Raw genomic sequence first — 20292 nt, 5'->3', positions numbered from 1 at the left:
CTTGTTAGTGTGTTATAAGGAAGACGATACTTCTCCTCACTAACACTTGACCTTCTCATCCTTACATAACTTCATTCATATCCAACTGATTACATTCTTCTTCTTCCTCCTCCTCCTCCTCCTCCTCTTATTTCTTTTCCTCTACCTTTCCTCCTCAACCCCTCTTCTTCAACTCCATCCTCATGTATATTTAGTCCCCGTTCTTTTCCTTCTCCTCCTTGTCTCATATTCCTACTCCCACTTCCTCTTTCATCCCCTCCTTTCTATATATTCTTACGATTTTCTTCTTTTCTCTCCTTTTATATTCGGCTAATCCTTCTTCTACACCATCCAATCCTACTCCTCCTCCTTCTTTTCCTTCTCCTCCTTCTCCTCCTTCTCCTCCTCCTCCTCCTATTTCTTCCACAGCACACTTTGAAGGGCCCCGTATTGTGGAGGACGAAAGGCAAGGTTGTCCTAAGAAAAGGGAGAAAAAGGAGAGAGAAGAATAAAAATGAAGCACACACCGTCCTTAGCCTACAGTGTGGTCTAAGAGAAGGGCGGTCGAGTGTTATTCAGTGTGAAGGCCCCTTAGAGTCTTCACACGGTGCCGCCTCAGAGTGTGACCGGCCACGGCGTAGTAAGAAGAGGAGGAGGAAGAAAGATTACGGTGACGCTGGAAGTCTTGAGTGGTTGGAGTAATAGTGTCATATAAGAAGTGATATACGATAAGAACGAATACAAGAGAGAGAGAGAGAGAGAGAGAGAGAGACGTGGCGTAGGCTACAACATGTTGGGGCCGCTGCGGTTACTCCCGTCTTCGTGGTGAATAATATTGTCATATAAATTGCCACACCTTCCTTCTAACCACATACCTGATATTTATCAAGCAAAGGTACCAATGACTAAGATACACACCTCGCCTATGTTGGCAGTGAAAATCGTAGTTATTTTGCGAAGACTGACCACTATTAAGAACTCTTATAGAAGACGTGAATGTTGCTAAATGTATATGTAGAACGAGGAGAATGTTTCAGAATTACAAGAATAACACGTAGAAATTAATGACATAATATGATAAATCAATAAATCAACAACGAAATAAGGTGGGGAGGGAAGGCAGAAGTGGCTTCAGCCTCTTAGCTGCCCAGCAAAGGTAAAGGCAGGCCAGCTAAGGGACAGATGAATGGGAGAACCTACAGCAAACAAGGGCGACAGCCTCTCGAGATCAAGGACGGCCTTTCCCGACGTAGGCCTCCACAGGGGCATTCACAGTTCCTGTTTAATCTTTTCTCCATTTGATGTCTTAAGGGAAGCAGTACCGGCAGGTTGAGACGCGTTAATCACACAACGAGGCAATGCCACTGTGATTGACGGCATAAGAACGGTGGCCGACATCAAACAACAAGAACAACAAAAACTACTAAACTGAAGTTTTTTATTCAGAAAACCAAGAACAATAACAATAAAAGAGGAAGAAGAGGAAAAAGAAGAAGAAGAAGAAGAAGAAGAAGAAGAAGAAGAAGAAGAAGAAGAAGAAGAAGAAGAAGAAGAAGAAGAAGAAGAAGAAGAAGAAGAAGAAGAAGAAGAAGAAGAAGAAGAAGAAGAAGAAGAAGAAGAAGAAGAAGAAGAAGAAGAAGAAGAAGAAGAAGAAGAAGAAGAAGAAGAAGAAGAAGAAGAAGAAGAAGAAGAAGAAGAAGAAGAAGAAGAAGAAGAAGAAGAAGAAGAAGAAGAAGAAGAAGAAAATGATGAAGATGAAGAATACGAGTAGCTGCTTGAGTAATGGCATGAAAGATGGTGACTCACAGGCTCTGGGGGACGGTGACCATAAGATTGAAGGCGTGGGCGGCGAGGTGACCCGTGGCGTGACTGGTGGACGACGAAGGCCGCCTATCCCTCGACCTTGACCTGCTGGAGGGCGAGGGGCTGGGCGAGCGGGAGTGAGCATGCTTCCCCCCACTGCCGGCCGGCCCCTCCACCCCCAGCTGGTCCACGTTCTCCACGCTGGGACTGGTCGACACATGGCCTGCAACACAGAAAACGAAGGCATGAGATACTGGATTTCAAGGATAACTACAAGAAAATATTGATTCCTAGTAACATGTTCATCATTATACTGTAAGGAAAGGCTGTAAAAACCCCATAGCTTTTGTAAAGACTCTTATGAGGTGGCTCTCCTTTGTGATCAATGAATGGCTCTTTTTCCTTAATTTTCTGGCCTACAATAGACGTGGCTGCTTTGATCCCTTGTGTTTCATAACGCAGAGAAGCCCGCTGACTCGCCTCCTTTTACTAACTCCTACTTGAAGGTTCACTGACTTTACCTCGATGGCTGCTATTGTGTGGTCCTTCCCTCTGAAACTCACTATACCTATTGTCCAAAATACACACCGTGATTGTCCAACCTAGAGATCAAACATAGCATGATGTATAACAGTATGCATAACGTAATAAGCGAATAAATCTATTTCTTTTCTTTAATAATATGACAAAGGTCCATTCACATGTTCCATCTTGTTTTTCTTATATTACTTTCATCTTCTTTTCTTCTACTACAATTACTACTTTTCTTCTTTTTTTCTTCTTCTTTTTCTTTTTTCTTCTTCATCTTCTTCTACTACTACTATTACTACTACTACTACTACTTTTACTATTACTACAACTACTGCTACTACTACTACTACTAATGATGATAATAATAATAATGATAATAACAATGATGAAGATGATAATAATAATGATAATAATAATGATAATAATAATAATAATAATAATAATAATAATAATAATAATAATAATAATAATAATAATAATAATAATAATAATAATAATAATAACAATGTTCAGACATTCAGATAAACTGGAGGAGGAAATGAAGAAACACAGGTGTAGAGAGGTGAGTTTATTTCCGACATTATTATCATCTTCAAGGGAATTCCCCTGAAGATAATAACTACTACTACTACTATACTACTACTACTACTACTACTACTACTACTACTACTACTACTACTACTTCTACTTTTCTTGTTTTCTCCTTCCTCTTCCTTGCGATTACGGTGATCTATAGTAATTGACCATGGGGAGGAATTCTAGGACCAGTTTTAAGATTTTGCTGCTTAACTCCCCTCCCTTCCTGTGCTTGTTTCCCATTACAGAGCTCACGTCGATATAATTGGTACTAAATATACAAAGGGGTGGGGGAAAAGGGACCTGTAGGCTGATACACGCATCGAGTTTCTGCTTTACTATAAGATATACATGTAGTTGGTCATAGGCACGCAGATGGACAGACATACAGACACACAAATGGACAGAGTTTGGCAGACAGGTATATGGTACTCATGACACTATGATAAGAACCAAGTAATGCCACCAGCGGTAAAGCTCTAGGAGAAGACGCAGCGTAAATAGGGCAGGAAGCAGTGAGGAGAAACTGATTAAGCTTTCCACGAGGACATAACCAGAGAGTTCGTGCCTCGGATTCTTATAAGAAAGTGTCCCTGCTTGAAATATGTCAGAGTTGGAACTAACACTAAGACGTTTCTTTCCCGACCTACACCAAAAAACAGTATGTTAGGGATACTTTGATTAGCTATTCATGGAAGGTAATGTTATGCGTCCAGCAGGTCGGCACCAGCATGTTCAAACCAGAAACACAATGAAAAGAAAGTTGTCCGTTATTATATAACATCTTATGTACGCATGTCACAGCCCATGAAGCGTTGCTGTTGTCACATATCATTACTGTCATCAGCAGCAACACAATCAATAATAGATGTAATAACTAATGATAATAATGATGATAGTAATAATAATAATAATAATAATAATAAAAATAACAATAATAATAATAATGATAATAATAATAATAATAATAATAATAATAATAATAATAATAATAATAATAATAATAATAATAATAATAATAATAATAATAATAATAATAATAATAATAATAATAATAATAATAATAATAATAATAATAATAATAATAATAATAATAATAATAATGATAATTATGATAATAATAATAATAATAATAATAATAATAATAATAATAATAATAATAATAATAATAATAATAATGATAATAAAATAATATTAATGACAACAACAACAACAACAACAATAATAATAATAATAATAATAATAATAATAATAATAATAATAATAATAATAATAATAATAATAATAATAACAATGATAATAATGATAATAATAATAAGAATAAGAATAAGAATAAGAATAAGAATAAGAATAAGAACAATAAGAATAATAAGAATAATAATAATAAGAAGAAGAAGAGGAAGAAAAACAACAACAACAACAACAACAACAACAACAATAACCTTTCACCATTACAATTCCTCTCCCCAGAGCACAAATATCAACACTATTTCCTGTTAGAGCTTTGTTAAAAGAAAGAAAAATTGCAAAGACTAGGAAGAGGAAGTGAAATGGTGAGTGGTGATGCCGTAGCGTTACACAAGTGAAGGCCGCGGGCTGCAGGGAGGTGAGCGGCCCAGAGGCTACAGGATAGATGCATGCAATATATTTTTTGTAATAACACTGTAGCTACGTTTCCATCACGACCATCCTTTCAGCGCACGTTCATCAGCTGATTTCCTTAACATCTCTCCATCACCTCGATATTATTTTATGAAGTTTAGAATTGAATGTATAAACGTATTGATTAATATATATATCGGTCTATAAATTTAATGTGTAATGCACAATACTTCGTTACTAGATTCAAAGGTATATAATTAAGATTGTATTGGGAAAGAGTACGAATGTTTGTGCCAGTAAACATATGTTGGTAAAGGAAGAGAAGCAGACACTACACAGCCTTGGCGACCATCTAGATCAGTGTGTCCTAAACCTAACAAAGTGACTGGCACAGAAAACCACAACGTATCCGTGGACCACAGAAAATGGGCGTGATCTTGCAGCCTCCAGGGCACACTAACTAAAACGCCTATATGCTCGACCGTGCACACACACACACACACACACACACACACACACACACACACACACACACACACACACACACACACACACACACACACACACACACACACACACGCGTAGTGTAGTGGTTAGCATGCTCGACTCACAATCGAGAGGGCCAGGTTTGAATCCCGGTAAGCGGCGAGGCAGATGGGAAGTCTCTTAATGTGTGGCCCCTGTTCACCTAGCAGTAAATAGGTACGGGATGTAACTCGAGGGGTTGTGGCCTCCCTTTCCCGGTGTGTGGAGTGTGTTATGTGGTCTCAGTCCTACCCGAAGATCGGTCTATGAGCTCTGAGCTCGCTCCGTAATGGGGAAGACTGGCTGGGTGACCAGCAGACGACCGAGGTGAATCACACACACACACACACACACACACACACACACACACACACACACACACACACACACACACACACACACACACACACACACACACACACACACACACACACACACCGTGTAGTGTAGTGGTTAGCACGCTCGACTCACAATCGAGAGGGCCGAGTTCGAGTCCCGGTAAGCGGCAAGGCAAATGGGCAAGCCTCTTAATGTGTAGCCCCTGTTCACCTAGCAGTAAATAGGTACGGGATGTAACTCGAGGGGTTGTGGCCTCGCTTTCCCGGTGTGTGTTGTGTGTGATGTGGTCTCAGTCCTACACGAAGATCGGTCTATGAGCTTTGAGCTCGCTCCATAATGGGAAAGACTGGCTGGGTGACCAGCAGACGACCGAGGTGAATTACACACACACAGTATAATGTGGGAGGGAACACATGGGATATTAGTTATACAAGATGGAATGCTTAACACAAAAACAGTTATATCATGATTATTGAAATCTCCCATAACTAATTACTTTAGTATTCCATAATGAGAGAAGACAGAAAATAGATAATGAAGAAAGAAAAAAATAAGAGCAGAAATAGAGGAAAGAACAACAAAAAATTGAATAAACATATTTTCTCCATTCCTTTCCATCTTATCTTTGGAAAAAATAAGACAGTCTCGAGGCAAGGCTGACCCGGAGAAAATAAGAAAACTACCTCGTCGCCCATCTGTCACATAGGGAAAAAAATCTTAAAAAGAAAAAAAAAATCATCACCAGCGGAAGGCTAAGAAATTGTAGGCTTCTTCCACGGGGAGGCGGCGACCAGGAACCGGAAGAGCAATTTTGATAGAAGCCCATATAGGACTACCAGGAGCTGTTTATGTAAAGGAAAAGCGGCGGAGAGAGAGAGAGAGAAATAGAGAGAGAGAGAGAGAGAGAGAGAGAGAGAGAGAGAGAGAGAGAGAGAGAGAGAGAATGAGTAATAGTGTGGGTAAGGGAAAGATGGCGGGGAGATAGGGATCAATATAATCGTATGGAAGAGGAAGTCAGGATGATAAAAAAAAGCATGAAAAAAAGTAAATAGGTATGTAGGAAAGTAGGATATATCGAGACATTACAAACGGGAAAGGAAGCTGTCGGTAGAAAAGTTAAAGGTCGTAAGAAAGGGAAAAGAAGGAGAAACAGGAAGAAGGAGGCTCAGTAACGAAAGAGGAGTTAGAACAGGAGAAAACTAAAATGGTTGATGTATGGAGTTTACAAACCATCGCCCCAAACACTGCACAAGTTCCGAGATAAAGTTGTGGTGCTCCGTAAAACACCTAGAAGAAACTGGAAAAGTTTTGGTGCAAGTCCATTCCTTTTTTTTTTTTTTCTAAGAGAGAGAAAGAATTGGTTTTGAGTGAGTGTTATCTTGTCACATATAGCTTTAGCAAAACCTCGTATATATGAAACGTAAATCAACTCTAGTCCGACATGCACATAAACTTGAGTATTTCGCTCAAGATGTGAAAAATATATCTATTTATTTTTCTCAGTTGCAAGAAAAAAAAATCGAAGAACAGACTCCCATTCGAGGCCATGACGATAGGTAGTGTTAGCTTCTATGAAGTTAAGCGTTCTGCAGCGTCTCCGCCAGTTTTTCTCGCCTCTTCAACAACTAACACTGTACAAGGGCCTTATCCGCCTCTTTATGGAGTACCTTCGCATGTTTGGAGGGGGGAGGATTCCACTCACACAATTTTCTTAGATAGGGTGGAATCAAAAGTTTTTCCCTCATCAACTCCCCTTCTCTGACTGACTGTCTTTAGCCTCTTTCTCACCTCCGAAATAATGCATCTCTTTCTATCTTTTATAGCTGTTTTCATGTTAACTGTTCTACTGATCTTGCTGACTGTATACCTCCCTCCCCATCCTCCAGTCCTCCTGTAGCCTCATCCCTATTCTGTCCAACTCTAACGCAAGAGTTAACCTGTACTCTCAATCATTCATACCTTTCAGTGGTAAACTATGGAACTCCCTACCTACTTCTGTATTTCCGTCTTCATATAACTTGACTTTTTTTTAAGAGGGAGGTTTCAGGACATTTGTTCCTTAATTTTGGCTAACTCTTTTCTTTTCTTTTACGGAACCAACGCTCAAGTGGGTTTTTTTCTTTGAATATTTTGTTGCCCTTGGCTGGTTTCTCTCCTGCATAAAAAAAGATAATGTTAACTTTCAAAAACTAGATGAAAAAAAACTTTATGATATAAAAGCATGAAGGAAGGAATCAACTACTAAAGAAACCACAAGACTTTTTTTTTTCTCCTCCATGTACTCCACTTCGTGCCTTAGGTAACAAAGACCTAAAACTCATTCTTTTCCTAATTCAACTCCCTGGCCACGTCCGAACCATAACTCTCAGTCAATTAACATATAATACCCTAACTTCTGCCTTCCTTTCTATCTCAGCCAGTCGTGTTCCCTGCGGACCTGCTCCACGCCACGCCCCCACTTTCAGCTCCAGACACGTCACTAAATATACCATTGAATCTCACATTTGCTTCCTATTTTGATTCTCTTTTCCTCCTTCCCACAGCGCCTCAGACTTAGGTGCCACGTCTCACCCCTTCCCATTTGCACTACTGAGTTCCTCTCACCAATAAACCCATTCCAATTAAACTATTCATTCCTCATTCCATCTCCGTGTTTTAAATGTGACACGTGAGTCGCTTGAGGGAAAATGAAAAATCTGTAACATATTCGCTCGATTTATACATTTCACTTCCTTTGGGCGGAAGAACGTATGAAAATTTCGGTTTTTAAATGTGCCCTAATAGAACCACGTTTTCTTACTCATTTTCAAGAGAGAGAGAGAGAGAGAGAGAGAGAAACACTTCCACGTACATCATCCCAGGAGCCACGCACCTAACAACCTAAGAGAGCCAGATAATTGAGTTTACTTTCACCAACTTTAACTTCCTCATTTACACTGACCATCGCTGTAACCGGGTAAGACTCCCCCTCTCTCTCTCTCTCTCTCTCTCTCTCTCTTTCTGAAACACTGACGGATAATGAAATAGAATAACAGTAACTTAATTTGTTGCGTAAACTTAGTGCCACAAAGACGGCGAGAATTCTCTTTTGTTAGAGAAGAGCCAGGAAACCCAAAGAGAAAAGAGAAAAGTTAACCTCATCGTTAAAGCTCAACGAATCTGCAGAGAGAGAGAGAGAGAGAGAGAGAGAGAGAGAGAGAGAGAGAGAGAGAGAGAGAGAGTTGCTAAGGGAACACTCATTGTTTCTCTTCCGCGTACTCTCGTTGGTGTCTAGAAGTGTGTGTACCAGACAACCAGACGGCCATTCAGATAGTCAGACAGGAAGCAAGACAGCCAGACAGCCAGAGAGACAGCAAAACAGTCAGACAGCTAACCAGACAACCAGACAGACAATCAGACAGCTAACCAGACAAACAGCCAGACAACATAACAAGTCAAGCAAATACACACACACACACACACACACACACACACACACACACACAGAGTTGAATAAAAAGAAATATTTATCAACCTTACGAAACTTACAATTATATCTTACGTTTACTTGATATCTTCTATTGAAACCAACAAGCCTTGAATCTCATGGTATAATAATTCAAACACAGATATGGACCACAAATTGGGACCCAAGCCATACCGTACAAGACTGAAAAGAAGGGAATCATACAAGGGAATGATATAACTCTTGCATATGTTGCCTGTAATATGCGCATTATTGCAGACTGATAAATACCAACACAAACTCAAAACGTCTGATAATTTCTACAACATATTTTTGAAGTTACACGGTATAAAAATTTACTGCAAAGCCACAAACTCCGATAAAAACATAAAACAAGAGCATAAGAAGAAAAAGAAAACTGGAATGGGCCATTTAACCAACATAGAGCAGGTCATAAGCACTTAAAACTTTAGGTGGCTTAAAATTTATTACAGGAACTCTATAAATGGTGGTCTTCGCTGCCAACATGATAAGAAACAACAAATTTTATATTCCGTAGGTATTTCAGACATTTCTTTGATATGTTACAAGTTTAAAATTTAAGTTAAGTCATGAATGAGGTGGAAGACAAAATACATCATAAAATATTAAAAAAACACGTAAGATAAGTATGCAAAGTGGTCGGGACAAGACTTCATTATACAGCCTCGCTCCACTCGACCTCGCCTGCTCCTGCTCCACTTACCACCTTCCACTACAACGATGCATACACTTGACCCAGAAACAGCCCAACCCAGCCCAGCCTTTGTGCTCCGCTGGTATTAATCACCCTTCTGTACACACCATGGATTGACAAAACAAGAATTAGAATACTGATGAACTCCTCTACTTGATCACAACGGCTAGGAGGGAGATGGATGCAGGTTAATCAGGGCTTCCGAACATATTTTTTGACTTAGCTTAGTTTTCCTAAATACTGACACGTGTACATGTAGGTGTTAAGAACGAAGGAGCTGCTGAAATGAGTGGAGAGAGAGACAGAGAGAGAGAGAGAGAGAGAGAGAGAGAGAGAGAGAGAGACTACAAACAGACAGACAGACAGATAAATAGACAGGTAGACAGACAGACAGACAGACAAATACATAGACAGACAGATAGACAAACAGTCAAACACACAGACAGACACACAGACAGACAGACAGACAGACAGACACACACACACACACACACACACACACACACACACACACACACACACACACACACACACACACACACACACACACACACAGTCAGAGATGAGGGGACAAATCTAGATATACCGACCACTTAAACCAAATAAAACTAAGAATAAAAACATGAAGAAAAAAAATCTGGCAAACCGACACATGATTAATGAGTACAACTATTTCTTCTGAACCACACTCCACTACCACCACCACCACCACCACTGAGGGAAGAAGGATGGACCCACTTCCCTGGCCACTCACCAACGAATGAGAGCCCGGTGTTCGCTAAGGCCTACGTCAATGTGTCACCCTCTGAAATTGGGATGGTAGTCTTGTGTGGTTGTGAGAAAGCTTGGTCGCCACTAAGGTAATATCCAGATTATCTCCACGAGTAACCAAAGGAAAATACATCCACCACCACCACCACCACCTCAACCACCACCACCACCACCACCACCACCACCACCACCATCACAAGATACATATTTACGACATCACATTAAAACTCTTAATAGATTCGGAAAGTCTGAAAGCTTAGTTCGAAAGAGAGAAAGGTATACTCTCTCTCTCTCTCTCTCTCTCTCTCTCTCTCTCTCTCTCTCTCTCTCTCTCTCTCTCTCTCTCTCTCTCTCTCTCTCTCTCTCTCTCTCTCTCTCTCTCTCTCTCTCTCTCTCTCTCTCTCTCTCTCTCTCTCTCTCTCTCTCTCTCTCTCTCTCTCTCTCTCTCTCTCTCTCTCTCTCTCTCTCTCATAAGGAAAAATCACCAGGTGGAAGAAGAAGACGAGGACGAAGAAAAAGAAAAGGAGGAGGAAGAAGAAGAGGAAGAGGACAAGCACGAAGGACGACGAACATGAAAACGAAGAGAAGAACAAAACAAAAATGAGAAAGAGGGCGAGAAGAGAGATGAACCAGAAAAAAGTAAGAAAAGGGAAAGAACAAGAGGAAATGCGATGAAATAAAGGGAGTGTGTGAAGAGATTAGAGGCTGATAAGTGAGAAGAAAAATGAAAAGAGAGTTGAGTGGAGTTAGGAGAGAGAGAGAGAGAGAGAGAGAGAGAGAGAGAGAGAGAGAGAGAGAGAGAGAGAGAGAGAGAGAGAGAGAGAGAGAGAGAGAGAGAGAGAGAGAGAGAGAGAGAGAGAGAGAGAGAGAGAGAGAGAGAGAGAGAGAGAGAGAGAGAGAGAGAGAGAGAGAGAGAGCGCAACAATGAACATTAAAACGTAGATTTCAAGTGGATGCAGCGCTATTCCTACACTACTGCTAATACTCTTACAATAACGGACGGACGGAGAGAAGGAAGAGGAGGAGGAGAAGGAAGAGGAGGGCGAGGGCGAGGACGACCAGTAGGAGGAAGATGACAAGGGCGAGAGACACTCCTAGGAAAAAGACGGAAAGAGAGAGAAAAAAGAAAAGGATAATGAGAAAGATTGAAAAAGAGAAATATCTGGTTAGGAAAATGGTAAAAATTCAGAAACATTTCGTTCCAGTCACAATACGACTAGGATATGTCAAACCAGAAAATAAATGAACAAAAACTAAACAGATCTCTATTCATGAGTTGCATCCATCACTGACTTTACTTGTGAGTTGACCTGAGGCTTTGTGGGACGAACTGAGGTAATCGTGTGACATTTGCCTTAATCTTTTTTCCTTCCCTATATAACGAAGGTCAGTAATATTGCCAGCACCCATTTATTTCCATGCACGAGAGCTTCAAAGGAACATTAAGGGAAGTATTAGCATGCTTTCAACACTTGTCATTAACCTGCGGGAGGCCTTCATCACAGTCTCATTACCAGGTGAGTGCTCTCTTATCTGGACGAGTTGTCAGTTATCATAGTGGATCAGCTCAAACGGCACCAAGGACTTGTTTCTCATTCCTTTACATGAAGCAGCCTAAAGTAAAATCCACTCTATTTACATAATTGTCAACTCTCACGCATCAAGCTTGAGACTCACGCATTTTACCTCCATTTCAATCTCACACGCATCGCTTCTAAAAACTCACGCACCCATTTTTGCAAACATTTTCCAAATATTTTTCTTAACATGATATTTTCCGAGAGAAATTCTAAAAACAAATTTTCCTTCAGTTTCTAAGCCTTCAGCTGATTGGTCGATTACAGTCAACACAGCAATCGCTATATATCTATCTCGTGCTTTGTTGTTGTTGTTGAAGGGGGTTTGGAGGTTTCGCCCTCACTATACATCTCCCACCAAGGCGTCGCCATGGAGCTAACCAAGGGCTGCGCCCCTGGACCCCTGCTTCTCACTCTTTGGGACTTCCATGGGTTGACAATTACGTATTTATTACACAATGTTAAGATCCGCCATCACCGTAATAATGAAATGAAATGAGTGACATGCAAGAGTACAATAGAGACTACCAAGTTTTCCATCTTTTTTTCTTACGAATGAGATTTTTTTTTTCTTTGGCCGGTTTCCCTAACACGTATAAAAGCTGCTAATATTTCTTTTAACTACTACTACTACTACTACTACTACTACTACTACTACTACTACTACTACTACTGTTACTACTACTACTACTACTACTACTACTACTGCTACTGCTATTACTACTACTGCACTGCTACTACTACTACTACTACTACTACTACTACTACTACTACTACTACTACTACTACTACTACTACTACTACTGCTACTACTACTACTACTACTACTACTACTACCACTGCCACTACCACCACTACTACTACTACTACTACTACTACTACTACTACTATTATTACCACTGCTGCTACTACCACTACTATTAGAACTACTACTACAACCACAACCACCAGCATCATTCCCATTATTATCTCTGCAAATACTGTTTCTGCTCCCAGTATATTATCTGTATACATTTTACTTGCCTTATCGCTCTGGCCTCTCTAGGTAAAAGTATAAAAGTTTCACCGTGAGTCAGGCAATTAATTAACCAGCGAGGTGTTGAATGAAAAAGCGTGATTCAATACCCTGAGGACTCTATTGAAAGTGCAGGCGCGCGCGCGCACACACACACACACACACACACACACACACACACACACACACACACACACACACACACACACACACACACGGTCAGAAAGGAGCAACACAAGAGCCACTGAAACATGTGAACAATAACACAGACCAACAAAGAGACAGCGAGAGTAGCCCCGGGTGACTCAAACGAAGAAATATGAGGTCTTAGACCAAGACCAGGACCGAGAGAAGGATGTACAATAGCTTCAAGAGGAAGACGAAAAGGACTTGTGTACAAGGGCGGAAGGAATAGACTAAACAACAAAGGTAATGCTTAAAGGAAAGAGGATCTGGGTGGCAGATGTTTATGGTTTTATATCTCCAGGAGGCACTGCGTGATAATTCCGAGAAAAGAGATTGACAGCTCCTGAGTTATAAGAATCTCGGGAGAAAAGACTAATTGCTCGGTTACCTCTAGCACTCACGTATAGAAAATGTATATTCGTGGTGACACATGTAGTAAGTAGTAGTGGTTGCAATAGTAATAGCAGTAGAACCACAATCACCACCACCGCCGCCGCCATTCCCATCTTTAGCATCACCACCACCTTCACTTGCATCATCATCATCATCATCATCAGTAAAAGTATAGCGGTGGTGGAAGAAGTAGTAGTAGTAGTAGTAGTTGTAGTAGTAGTAGTAGTAGTAGTAGTAGTAGTAGCAGCAGTAGTAGTAGTAGTAGCAGTAGTAGTAGTAGTAGCAGTAGCAGCAGCAGCAGCAGCAGCAGCAGCAGCAGTGCAGCAGCAGTAGTGGTAGCAGTAGCAGTAGTAGTAGTAGCAGTAGCAGTAGCAGTAGTAGCAGTGTAGCAGCAGTAGTAGTAGTAGTAGTAGTAGTAGTAGTAGTAGTAGTAGTAGTAGTAGTAGTAGTAGTAGTAGTAGTAGTAGTAGTAGTAGTAGTAGCAGCAGCAGCAGCAGCAGCAGCAGCAGCAGCAGTAGCAGTAGTAGTAGTAATAGTAGTAGTAGTAATAGTAGTATCAATAGCCTTGATGTTGCCGATTCTTAACAGTCCTTGTGTGAGTTACGTAATATGTTGCGCCATCCTCTGCTGTTACGCCCACTATTGAATCCTGGTGAGGAGGACACAAGCAGCGAGTTGCCATTGTCTTGCCGTCTCCTAAGAGCTCTCCTCACCAGGTCTTTGTGCCGAATAGCCGGAGGTTGAAGATCAGAAGGACGTGTGTCTTTTCGCTTCTGCCAGCCATATGAAAGGTTCAGCGGCAAACAATGCAACGGAGGAAGACAAAAGGAACCATTCTTCGGATAACTTCTTCGTGTTTCAGCACAGACCCTACTCCGAGATGGTATGGGAGCGATGATCACTGTTTTTTTCTTTCATCCATGTTCATCAGGTCAATATTCATTCAATGCTCTTGTTTTGCGTGGCGGAGTATTCATAGTCTACTACCGCACTTCAAGACAAAGTTTCTCCGGCGCCGAGAGTTAACAAATGAGGTCAGCAAACATAAACATCCAATTTGTAAATCACTAAGACTGAATCATCCATCTCCTGCATATTCATGTCTTCAATGCCTCCTCTCTCTCTCTCTCTCTCTCTCTCTCTCTCTCTCTCTCTCTCTCTCTCTCTCTCTCTCTCTCTCTCTCTCTCTCTCTCTCTCTCTCTCTCTCTCTCTCTCTCTCTCTCTCTCTCTCTCTCTCTCTCTCTCTCTCTCTCCGAACTTGGTGGTAATGAATGGTTTCTGCTAAATAGTGATACAATATGATTAGAAAAGTGGTATTATGGTGTGTGTGTGTGTGTGTGTGTGTGTGTGTGTGTGTGTGTGTGTGTGTGTGTGTGTGTGTGTGTGTGTGTGTGTGTGTGTGTGTGTGTGTGTGTGTGTGTTTATATCCAGCACTAAGGAGACTTTACGCATACGAGTATCACTTTTGCAATCGCCACTCAAGCAAGACAAGCTGCACCAAGAGAAGCCACAAAGTCAACACGGAATTCCTTAAATGAACAAACCATCCCGCCACAGAACATGAGGAGGCGTCAACCCTTGATCCCGGGAGATGCGTAACGGCCAGAGGAGAGAGTCAGGAGTGATCTTAGGGATACACACGAGCTTCCCGCCCTAGTTATTTCCCTCAGAGCCGCCTCCACAGGGCCTCAGAGAGATATCGGTCACATGTCCGTCAGTAGGGAGGGGGAAGGAGGAAGAAAGAGGAGAGGGAGAGATGTGGGAGCAGGTAGCGGAAAAATCACTGTTGGAGAGAGAGATATGGAAATAGGGACGTGATCTATAGTTCTCGTGAGATATGAGTTTCTTCTCACACACACACACACACACACACACACACACACACACACACACACACACACCTCACATTTTCTTCACTCCACCAGCAAATTTTTGAACATGTGAATTTATATAATGCTAAATTTATGCATCCACACGACCTTGAAAACATTGAAAACACATTCCTCATGCAGAGAATTCCAGCAAATTCGCGTTTGAGGAGGAGGAGGAGGAGGAGGAGAGAGAGGAGAAGAAGAAGAAGGTGGAAGGAGGAGGAGGAGGAGGAGGAGGAGGAGGAAGAGGAAGAGAAGTAAGAAGAGGAGGTGAACCGAAAAGAAAAGGAAAAGCAAATGGAAAAAGAAAAGAAGAAAGAGGAGAAGCAAAAGTAAAAAAAAAGGAAAAGGAAAAAGAAGAAGTAGATGGAGGAGAAAAAAAGAGGAAGAAAAAGGAGGAGGAGGAGGAGGAGGAGGAGGAGGAGGAATAAGCTCTTCTTCACCTCGGAAAGCTCAGGAGACGCGGACAGGGAAAAGCTTTTAAAAGATGGACGAGATGGAATAAGAAGAGCATGAGGAAGGAAATGAGGCGCCGACATGAGCGCCTTAGACTTCCTTACCGGTGTTACTGGGCGAGAGAGAGAGAGAGAGAGAGAGAGAGAGAGAGAGAGAGAGAGAGAGAGAGAGAGAATGGTAAGCTCATTAACGAATAAAAAATACAGCACACCCTCTTTTGAGCTCTTTTCATCTGTTTCACTCCTTTTCATTATTTTTTTTTTATTTTTCCATAAAGATCAAAGGAAAATTCAAATAGCAAACACAAACCTGCCTGAAAGCACGCGCACACACACACACACACACACACACACACACACACACACACACACACACACACACACACACACACACACACACACACACACACACACGTCAGAGACTGCAGCAGATCAAACAGTGAATTACACAGCCCGGTAGCTCAGTGGTTAGAGCGTTGGCTTCACAAGCCAGAGGACCGGGGTTCGATTCTCCGGCCGGGTGGAGATATTTGGGTGTGTCTCCTCTCACGTGTAGCCCCTGTTCACCTAGCAGTGAGTAGGTACGGGATGTAAATCGAGGAGTTGTGACCTTGTTGTCCCGGTGTGTGGTGTGTGCCTGGTCTCAGGCCTATCCGAAGATCGGAAACAATGAGCTCTGAGCTCGTTCCGTAGGGTAACGTCTGGCTGTCTCGTCAGAGACTGCAGCAGATCATACAGTGAAACAGTAAAACAGTGAAACACACACACACACACACACACACACACACACACACACACACACAGAAGGAGAAAATGTCAGCCATCGCCATTACTAAGTTCGTGACTGACGGAAAGTTTAGAAAGAAAAACGAAAATTGAAAATAAAATAAAAAGTGCGAAGGTGAAGACACGACAATAGTTTGGAGATCCTACTACCACCATCACCACCACCACCACCACCACCACCACCACCACCACCACCACCACTACCACTACCACCACCACCACCACGACTCTATACTCCTGCCTTTCCTCTCCTTTTACCTACTCCCTTATTCTCCTCATCACCACGCCAATCAACCTCCAGCCCCTCTCTCTCTCTCTCTCTCTCTCTCTCTCTCTCTCTCTCTCTCTCTCTCTCTCTCTCTTTTTTTTTTTTTTTTTATTTAAACAAAACTTAATACAAAGGAACATGTACCCAAAGGCGCACTGTCGTGTGCTACCTATTCTAAGGGTACTACAATCTATTTCTCTACAATATTTACAAGACTTAAAAATAGATAATATACAAGATGGTCAGCATGTAAATGGAGCACTATTCGTTTCACTTCACTAGCACTATTCACGCACTGCACTACACTGAGTGTCACGTCACAAAGAGTGTCAGAGGAGTTGGCAGTGTCTGTCTCCACTTATGTGCCATCAGTTTGACACTGTGAGTGTTCATCTCCTGGACGTGAGGCACCGCGGCCGTGAACAAGTTCCACATCCTGGAGACGCGTCCTGCGAAGGTGCGTTGATGCTGACACCCGTGGGATCGCGGCACCTCTACGGCGTCACCACCATTGAGCACCGTTCTCGTGCTCCGTGCGGTGACTCTTAGAGGATGACGCAGCCCTGCCAGATGTGGCACTCTTTGCACCTGTGCCTTATGGAACACTACGATCGCCGCCACGTCTCTGCGGTGTTCCAGTGAATCAAGGGGACGCTCAGGCTCTGGGTGAGGTGGTAGTGCAGCATCTACTAGCCGTATGGCGCGGCGTTGGATGCTGTCCAGTCTCCTTCTGTGTGTGGCGGCACAGGACATCCAGGAGAGAGCTGCGTATTCAAGGTGGGGCCGCACCTGTGCCTTGTACAGCAGCAGTCTCCCTTCCTGTCGAGGAAACTGGCGATCCTTCTGAGAGCGGAGATCCTGTGAGAGGCTTTCTTGGCAATGGTTTTGACATGCCTGTCAAACCTCAGCCCTCGATCCACCTCCACTCCAAGTATCTTGACGTCATCTTGGAGTGGGAGAGCAGCAGCGCCAAAAGACAACTTTCCTGCCATTGCTGCCATGGCGGCTGGGGACCGAGAGACAACCATTGCTTGTGTCTTCTCCGGCGCGAATGTCACTTGCCAGCGAGCACCCCACTCCTTTATCACTCGTAGCTGCTGATTGATGGCCTCAGCAGCCCGCCCACTGTCCTGGCGTGGATAGGTATAGGAGAGGGTGCAGTCATCAGCATAGGCCATGACTCCTGGCAGTAGCTGGAGAAGATCATCCACGTAGATATTCCACAGGAGTGGGCCAAGAATTGAACCCTGTGGCACTGATGCCTCCACAGGCAGGGACTCAGATGTTTGCCCGTTGACAACCACCTTGAGGCTTCTGTCCTGCAGGTAATTTCCCAAGAGTCGTAGCAAGCCACCCTGGATGCCTTTAGCACGAAGCTTTTCTAGTAATCCGTTGTGCCATACTTTATCAAAAGCTCCTGCTATGTCCAAAGCAACCACTATAGTGTCCTTGCCGTCGTCGAGGGCGTCCTGCCAATGCCTGGTGAGAAGCATCATTAGGTCGGAGGTTGACCTTCCAGGTCTGAACCCAAACTGTTGGTCTGAGAGGAGGGCATTGTCCTTGAGATGGCTACACACCACCTCTGCCACGACCCTCTCAAACACTTTACCCACCACTGACAACAGGGATATGGGTCTGTAGTTTTTTGGGTCCGTCCTGGAGCTTTTTGTGTACGGAACTACTCGAGCCTCCTTCCACACTGAAGGCCAGACGTTTTCCCGTACACAAGTTGTGAAGACTTGGGTGAGAGGGGCAGCCAGTTCCTGGGAGCATCGCTTCAGCAGGTGCGGGCTGATGTCATCAGGGCCGGTGGCTTTCTGTGTGTCCAGCCCCGCAATAATCGCTTCACCTGCTGATGCGTCACCTCCACCATGGTGACAGTCTTCTCACATTGCTGGACCAGCTGAGGCGGTGGCTGCTGTGGATTCCCGACCTTCATTTTTCCAGCAAACAAGGAAGCCAGCAACTGTGCCCTCTCCTTACTGCTGGTGGCGACAGTACCGTCCTGCTTGCTGAGGGGAGGGATGGATTCTTGGTGGCCAGTTCCTTGTTTGTCCTTAACAAGAGACCACCAAGTTTTGTTTCCTACGCCAGTGCCACACAGTTTCCGGCGCAGGCTTTCCTCCCACTTTTTTAAGGCCCACTTGCTGGTTACCACCATCCTCCTGCATGCAGCCCTGTGCAGGTCCTTGTTGCGCCGAGTCGGGTTCCTCTTGTAGCGGAGCCAGGCAGCATACTTTGCCTCGGCAGCAACACGGCAACGGTAGCCAAACCATGGCTGATCCGTCGATCTGGTGGTGTATTCCCTGTGTGGGACGTGGCGTCTCTGGAGGGCGAGAAGGTGAGAGGTGAGTGCAAGTGCTTCACTCTCTGCTCCTCCCTGTAGCAGAGTGGCCCATGGGGTGTGGGTCAGGTCGCGGCGCAGGGAAGCCCAGTCTGCTTTGTTCCACAGCCAGATGGTGCGGGTGGTGGCCTCGTCCTGAGCCACGCCCACTTCCAGCTGTGTCAGTACAGCGTGATGGTCAGAGCTGCCCACGAGCCCCAGCTGATGACACTGAAGCTTGTCTTCCTGGTAGTCTGAGATGACAGGGTCTAATGTCCCTCCTCGTTCATGTGTGGGGAAGGTGACATGATCTGTCAGACCCTGCACCTCCAGGAGATTCTCGTAGGCGTCTCTTTCCAGGTGGTGATTGAGATCCCCCACAATCAGCACGTGGCTGCAGCTGTGTGCCATCATCAGGTTGTCTAAGGTCTCAGTCAGGTACAGAGTGAGTCAGGCCCTTGTCGCGGGGGGCGATACAGGGCACACAGCAGGAGGGCTGAGCGGTCTGCCAGCATTACTCGGAAGTACATCATCTCCATCATTGGAGGCGTGTCTATGTCGAGTAGCTGGGCCTGCATTCCTTCCTTGAAGCAGACAGCCACTCCACCTCCTGTTCGCTCCTGTCGGTCCCTCCTCACCCAGTGGGTGAAGCCCTGCATCCTGCCATACGTGGGCTCCACCTCACTGTTCAGCCATGTCTCGGTCACCACAACAACGTCTGCATTGTGTCGTTGCACACAGTTGTGGTATAAGTCTGCAAGGTTAGTCCGGAGACCACGGACGTTGCTAGAGACGACCTTTAGTTGGCGGCGGGGGCAAGCTGGCTGTACCATGGTGAGGGATGGTAGTGAGCGAGGCCTGCTAGTCCGAGGTGGTGGTTAGGGTCCGCGGCCGACTGCTGGTACTGGTGAAGAGGAATGGTCCACTGCCGCCCCTGGCTCTGATTCTCTCTCTCTCTCTCTCTCTCTCTCTCTCTCTCTCTCTCTCTCTCTCTCTCTCTCTCTCTGTGTGTGTGTGTGTGTGTGTGTGTGTGTGTGTGTGTGTGTGTGTCCTTCTTCTTTCATTCCATCATTCCCTTTGTCCTACAGTCCTTCCTTCTTCTATAACTGC

General features: G+C 43.8%; 1 protein-coding gene across 7 annotated transcripts in view; it reads right to left on the bottom strand.

The window, feature by feature from the left end:
* The window catches only part of LOC123517306 (uncharacterized membrane protein C20F10.07-like), a 277910-nt gene that overhangs the window by 151621 nt on the left and 105997 nt on the right, over window positions 1–20292 (bottom strand). For all 7 annotated transcript variants that reach the window (XM_045277261.1, XM_045277263.1, XM_045277256.1 and 4 more), the window contains one exon: window positions 1786–2005. In XM_045277261.1, the coding sequence (XP_045133196.1) occupies window positions 1786–2005 (220 nt within the window). The remainder of the gene's footprint in view (window positions 1–1785; window positions 2006–20292) is intronic.

This window comes from Portunus trituberculatus, chromosome 42 (genome assembly GCF_017591435.1).
Source record: "Portunus trituberculatus isolate SZX2019 chromosome 42, ASM1759143v1, whole genome shotgun sequence".
Lineage (NCBI taxonomy): Eukaryota > Metazoa > Arthropoda > Malacostraca > Decapoda > Portunidae > Portunus > Portunus trituberculatus.
This window is presented reverse-complemented; position numbering and strand designations above follow the sequence as displayed.